The sequence below is a fragment of the Carlito syrichta genome, unplaced genomic scaffold (assembly GCF_000164805.1).
Source record: "Carlito syrichta isolate Samal-C Ts95f unplaced genomic scaffold, Tarsius_syrichta-2.0.1 Scaffold135806, whole genome shotgun sequence".
In the NCBI taxonomy this organism is placed as follows: domain Eukaryota; kingdom Metazoa; phylum Chordata; class Mammalia; order Primates; family Tarsiidae; genus Carlito; species Carlito syrichta.
The window spans coordinates 62,515-68,615 of record NW_007079902.1 but is presented as its reverse complement, the minus strand read 5'-3'; the positions used below and the strand labels follow the sequence as shown (position 1 = coordinate 68,615).

The 6,101-nt window shown below is 48.0% G+C and overlaps 1 protein-coding gene across 1 annotated transcript in view; it reads right to left on the bottom strand.

The window, feature by feature from the left end:
* Window positions 1-5,225: 5,225 nt before the first annotated feature.
* Window positions 5,226-6,101, bottom strand: part of SSMEM1 (serine rich single-pass membrane protein 1) — an 11,494-nt gene continuing 10,618 nt past the window's right edge. Inside the window, exon 3 of the mRNA XM_008049595.1 lies at window positions 5,226-5,707. Within this exon, the coding sequence (XP_008047786.1) occupies window positions 5,226-5,707 (482 nt within the window). The remainder of the gene's footprint in view (window positions 5,708-6,101) is intronic.

Sequence of the window (6,101 nt, the reverse complement as noted above, 5' to 3'; positions counted from 1 at the left end):
GCCCAGGCGGGTCTCGAACCCGCGGGCTCAGGCAATCCACTTACCTCAGCCTCCCAAAGAGCGGGATTACAGGCTGAGCCACCGAGCCCGGCAAATAAAAAATTTTAAAAAGAAAAAGTAAACAAATAAATGATCTGGAAATATAAATAATAAATAAATACTAGTCACAGCCCACTAAATTGATTTCACAATCTACTAGTGGATCGTCACTTTGAAACTACACTCGAGGTCTTTGGGAGGCCAGGCACAGTGGCCCACAGCTATAATCCCAGCACTCTGGAAGGCCAAGGCAGGAAAATTGCTTGACTCCAGGAGTTTGAGGCTGCCCTGAGCAACAAAGTGAGACTTTGTGCCTGTATTTTTCTTATTTTTATTTTTAACATTTTAAAGTTAAAAAAAATATTTAAATAGAGTCTATTGGGAGATAGTGCTCTTTCATGCAAGAAAGGGGTAGCCATGGGGAAGAGTTGTGGCAGTCATCTGGTTTTCTTGATGATGTCTAGTTTGACCTATACCAGACTCTGCACAAAAGCAACACCCAGCTGTAACCAGTGTTTCCTGCCCTCGTTTCATGAACCATCTCCCTCACCAGTTCTGCCCCTTGCTCACAGACCCAGACCCAATGTACTTGGCTACGTGTTTCATGATGGGGCCGTATATGTGAGATGATCTCCCAAATGCTAAAGTGATGCCAGGTGGGGTACAGCACAAAATGCGTCACTTTGACTTGACCCTGAAAGGAATTTCAGAGTGGCCAGCAAAGTTTTAAAACAGTTTATTAGCAAGAAGAAGAGAGGGAAAGAGGAAGAACCATGCCAGAAAGACCTGACATGGACGAGTCTCTTGAAAAGAAAGACCTGTTAGGTGCAGTGGCTCACGCCTGTAATCCCAGCACTTTGGGAGGCGGAGGCAAGAGGATTCCCTGAGCCCATGGGTTTGAGACCAACCTGGGCAACTTGACTATTATGGTTTGAGTAACACTCAGCTGCTCCCCTTTATACCAATAAGTCAAAGGGGCGGGAACTGATAGAGAGAAGTTTATTTCTGAGTTTGAATCCAGGGAGCAGAGTCAGACTCAAGGTCTTTCAGAATGGTTCTGCTCACCCTCTAGGCTTTTACAGTTCACTTTTATAGTCTAGATTTGTTAGTACCTATACATTAGCCACGTGACCAGCAGATCATTGTATAGAACTTGAGTTTCAGCTACATTGAGTTTCAGTGACATTTATCGATAGTGACATTTTTCTGTCCAGACTTCTGGGTGCCAGGTATCAGAGGTATCTCATAGCTTTTATCAGTAGGGCCCAGCAGAAGTTTTTGTTTTGTTTTTTGGGGTTTTTTTTGAGTTTCTGCCACCTGCTGGGCTCTGGCAATCCTTCTGCCTCAGCCTTCCAAGTAACTGGAACTATAGTCGTGCGCTACCACACCTGGCTAATTTTTGATTTATTGTAGAGATGAGGTTTTGCCAAGTTGCCCAGGCGGGTCTCGAACCTGCGGGCTTAGGCAATCCACTCACCTCAGCCTCCCAAAGCACGGGATTACAGGCTGAGCCACCGAGCCCGGCCCAGCAGATGTATTAATCAAGCTTACTGTAAAGGACCTAAGACATCATGCATTATGCAAATGTTATACAAATCACAAAGTTTATGATTACATTGATCCAAAAGTTATATAGTTCACGGCACTTACGATTACATTAATACTATATTATTCAAACTTATGACCGCTCAGAAAAAGGGAGTAAAAGGAGATTTGCATCTTTCAGAGGATTGGGCATAGACTATAGGGAAGTCAAGAATCCTCTGAAATTACTTACTGGGAATGCATAGGAAGCACACCTTTTATTAGCTCTCAGGAATATTGTTCAGGAATGTACAGGAGCGCTTGTGCCCTTGCCATGCCCTTCTCTAGGGGCTGTGACAATATGGACAGACATTAGAAGGTCTCTGTATCGTGGCAAGACCTCGACTCTACAATAAATCCAAAAATTAGCCAGGCATGGTGGTATGTGCCTGTAGTTCCAGCTCTTGGAAGGCTGAGGCGGAAGGATCACATGAGCCCAGCAGATGGAGGCTGCGGTGGCTGTGAGCATGCACTCCAGCCTGGGCAACAGAAGGAGAGTCTGACTCAAAACAAAAAAGAAAGGAAAGACCCAAGCTTTTGTTCTCAATTAAAAGCTAGATAAAAAACCGGGCCGGGCGGTGGCTCAGCCTGTAATCCTGCGCCTGTGGGAGGCTGAGGTGAGTGGATTGCCTGAGCCTGCGGGTTCGAGACCCGCCTGGGCAACTTGGCGAGACCTCATCTCTACAATAAATTAAAAAAAAAATTAGCCAGGCGTGGTAGCACGCACCTATAGTTCCAGCTACTTGGAAGGCTGAGGCGGAAGGATCGCCGGAGCCCAGCAGGTCGAGGCTGCAGTGGCCGAGAGCGGCCACTGCACTCCAGCCTGGGCAACAGCATGAGACTCCATCTCAAAAAAAAAAGTTACATAAGCTACCTAGTTATTGATATGCTCATGAGGATAGAACACGCGTGACTACCACCCTCTCCAACTCTGATGGGAGGAAGGGTGGTCTTTTTCTGGAACACCCATTTTGCCTTTGTAGGAGACTTGCCAGATTTTTGAATACATAAGTTAATGAACTAAAAGATGGTCTTATTATCATTTCTAACATTTTGATCAGTTAAGGGGTGTTGAGACTTTCACCTTCAACAGGAAACCTGAAGGATTTTTAGTGATTATTATGCTAAACCATGAGCTGAAAAGTTGGGCTGTCCCATTCTTGCATCCAAAGGGATCTTGTTTTGATTGGCTGAGGGAGTGGGGTGGACTGACAGGTTCACATTTCAGCCTGGCCTGCTGTAAAGATGTAATAAGAGAAATGCCTAGCCGGGCTCAGTGACTCAGCCTGTAATCCCGCCCCTTTGGGAGGCTGAGGTGAGTGGATTGTTTGAGCCCGCGGGTTCGAGACCCACCTGGGCAACTTGGCGAGACCTCATCTCTACAATAAATCAAAAAATCAGCCGGGCGTGGTAGCGCATGCCTGTAGTTCCAGCTACTCGGAAGGCTGAGGCAGAAGGATAGCTGGAGCCCAGCAGGTCGATGCTAGAGTGGCTGTGAGTGTGCCACTGAACTCCAGCCTGGACGATGAAGTTCAAAACCACCCTGGGAAACTTGGTGAGACCTCGTCTCTACAATAAATCAAAAAATTGACTGGGCATGGTGGTGACGCCTGTAGTTTCAGCTATGTGGAAGGCTGAGGAGGATCACTTGAGCTCAGCAGGACGAGGCTGCGGTAGCTGTGACTGTGTTACTGCACTCCAGCCTGGGCAACAGAGTGAGACTCCAACACACAAAAAAGTTAGAAGTGCTGAGATAGAGAGCTTTTCAGGGCACGCTGGAGCATGAGGGGGCAAGATGAATGCTGACTGAGAACCAGTGGAGGAGGGTAACCAGAAGCAAGGAAAGCCTTGGCCGAAAAGGCCGGTGCGTAAGCGTAATCTTGGCGGGTCCTGCTTCCCACCTGTGGCTTCAGGCCTGCCCTGACCCTGAGGCAGTTGGAAGAAAATGGCCCCCACAAAGGGGTTGAAATGTGTCACCCACATCCTGGATCCTGGAGGCCTGGACCCAGTGGTTGTGGTCCCCACATGGCCTCCCAGGCTCCTTGTTGCAATCCGTGAAGGAATCTGTCCCTGTCAGGAAGGGCTCCGGGCTCCACTTCACAGCTCTCTGGTCTCTGGCCCATTCCTTGCCACTCCCTCGATCCCATGAAAGGCTCAGGCCTTGGTGCTGGGCTGTGGAAGGACCCAAGTCCTTCCCGAGAGGTCAGCCCTTCTTTGATGACAGCCCCATAACCGGAGTCCCTACAGCTCTGCCCCCCTCGCCCGCCCTCTCTCCCTGGGCCCTCGTTTACACCCCAGGTGGGATCCTGCCACCCAGATGGAGAAGCTCTCCAGTATGGCCCTCATCCACCTAGCCTGCTGGAACTCCTCGCAGCTGGGTCCCCACTTAACTGAAAAGCCTAGCCTCAACTATGCCTGGATTGTGGCTACCTTGGGACTACCTTCTTGTTTTTGTCTTTTGGTTTTTTTCTGTGTTTTCTGAATCAGAGTTTCACTCTGTCACCCAGGCTGGAGTACAGTGGCACACTCACCGCCACCGCAGCTTCAACCTGCTGGGTCAGGTGGTCCTTCCACCTCAGCCTTCCAAGTAGCTGGGACTACAGGTGCACGACACCATGCCCAGCTAATGCTTTGAGGTCTCGCCAAGTTGTCCAGGCTGGTTTTGAACCCCTGGGCTCAGGCGATCCTATCACCTTGGCCACCCAAAGTGCGAGGATTATAGGCGTGAGCCACCGTGCCTGGCCAAGACTCTCTCTTTGACCAACTTTAGTTGGGCTCCTCTGAGCTCCTTCTCGACTGGGCCTCTGCCTTGGCCTGTCTTGTCTGTGGCCTCCCCAGCCCATTTTGGCAAGAATCCTGCTGAATAAGTGAGTGAGCACCCCCCTTCTTTAATATCTGATCACCCTTGATAGCTGATCAAATTCCTTGTCCCCCTCCTTTGACATATAAGTCCTTGGCTGTCTTTAGCAGGACTCCTGTCAGCTTAAGTTAGCAGGAATCCCCCATCCTTAGGGTCTCCCTTGAGTAATTTTCCATCCTAAGAAGCCATACTGCTCCATGGCTATAAGCCTCCAATTGTTCTTGTCATATTTGGAGTTGAGCTCCATTTATATTCCCTGTTGCAACAGAGTATTGAGTAAAGTCTTCCATGTCATTCTAAAAAGTGTTGGAATAATTTTTCCGTGAACCCTGGCCATGTGCTTTGGATAGCCACCCACCTCCACGGAGTTCATTCATTCAGTCAGATCATCAAGACACATGCATACATCTAAACAGTTTCCCAACGTAAGTAATATATTTTCAAAGAGTTTTCTTGTTTGTATTATAGACATAAACAAAATACATACACTCAAGGCATAAAACATCTGTCTTGTGTTCTTTCAAAGAAAAAAATCATAGTGGACACAGCTCTCCAGTGTTCTAGTGGTGCCATAAACAAAACTGCTGGCCTTTTTTTGAACAAAGAGTTGTCTGAAATTCTATCTCTTGGCTTGCAAGTATGTTTTTATTGTAAAAGTCTCTTCAACTAGAGCTATTGTGATGTTTCATGTTTTATGCTTCTCTTTCATTTGGTTTCAAGTAGGATAAGACCGTGATCAAGTTCAAAATTGACTCGGTTTTGCGTGACTCTCAGGTTTGGAATTTTCCTCTCCCTTTGCCGGGGCTGTTGCTGAAGCCTCTTTGGGGAAATGGTGCGTCAGCCACTCATGGGTTCTCAGGGCTTTGCAGTGGAGGCAGGGCCTTTCTCTGAGCTGGTAACCACCCAGGTGCCTCTGGGTTGTTCTCCTCTGGGTGCTGTCAGATGATGGGTGATTCTCACTTTCACTCTCCTTCCACGAGGAGACTTCTGAGTTGGATTCTTCACTGTCACACTCTGTAGTGTCACTGTCATGTGGATTCTGGGTCATCTCGTGGAACTGAGAAGGATGCCTGGCTTGTCTTTGCTCAACGTAGGCTCTGACCAGAGCTGCTTCTGAGTCGGTTACAAGGGTGAGTTGGCTCTGCAACTTTGGTTTCTCCATTGCTTGTGAAGAGTCCCCGTCGCCATCTTTCTTTTCTCGCTTACAGGAAGTCTCTTTGCTTGCTAACAATCAAAGAAACAAATTGACAAGTTAGGCACTTTGTTGGTTACTATAACTCCAATGACTTAAGGAAGCCAATATACATGCGGGATTGCTCTTAGTGGCCAGTGGCCAAGCCACTGCTTTTGTCCAGTCATTGTCAGGTGCTGGCAGCTACTGTGTTTTCTAGTACCATAGCCCATCTCCTACAGACCAGAGAGCTCAGATGCTTGGCATGTGACTTTGGAAGTTTTGTGGACCCTGAAGAGAAGATCAAAGGAAAAGGAAAAGATCGCCAAACTTTCCCAGGGAAGGACCCTTTTTTTCCCTTGAAGGCTGAAGTCTTAAAGATTCAAGTGTGAGCCGGGTTTGGTGGCTCAGCCTGTAATCCCGCGCCTTTGGGAGGCTGAGGTGAGT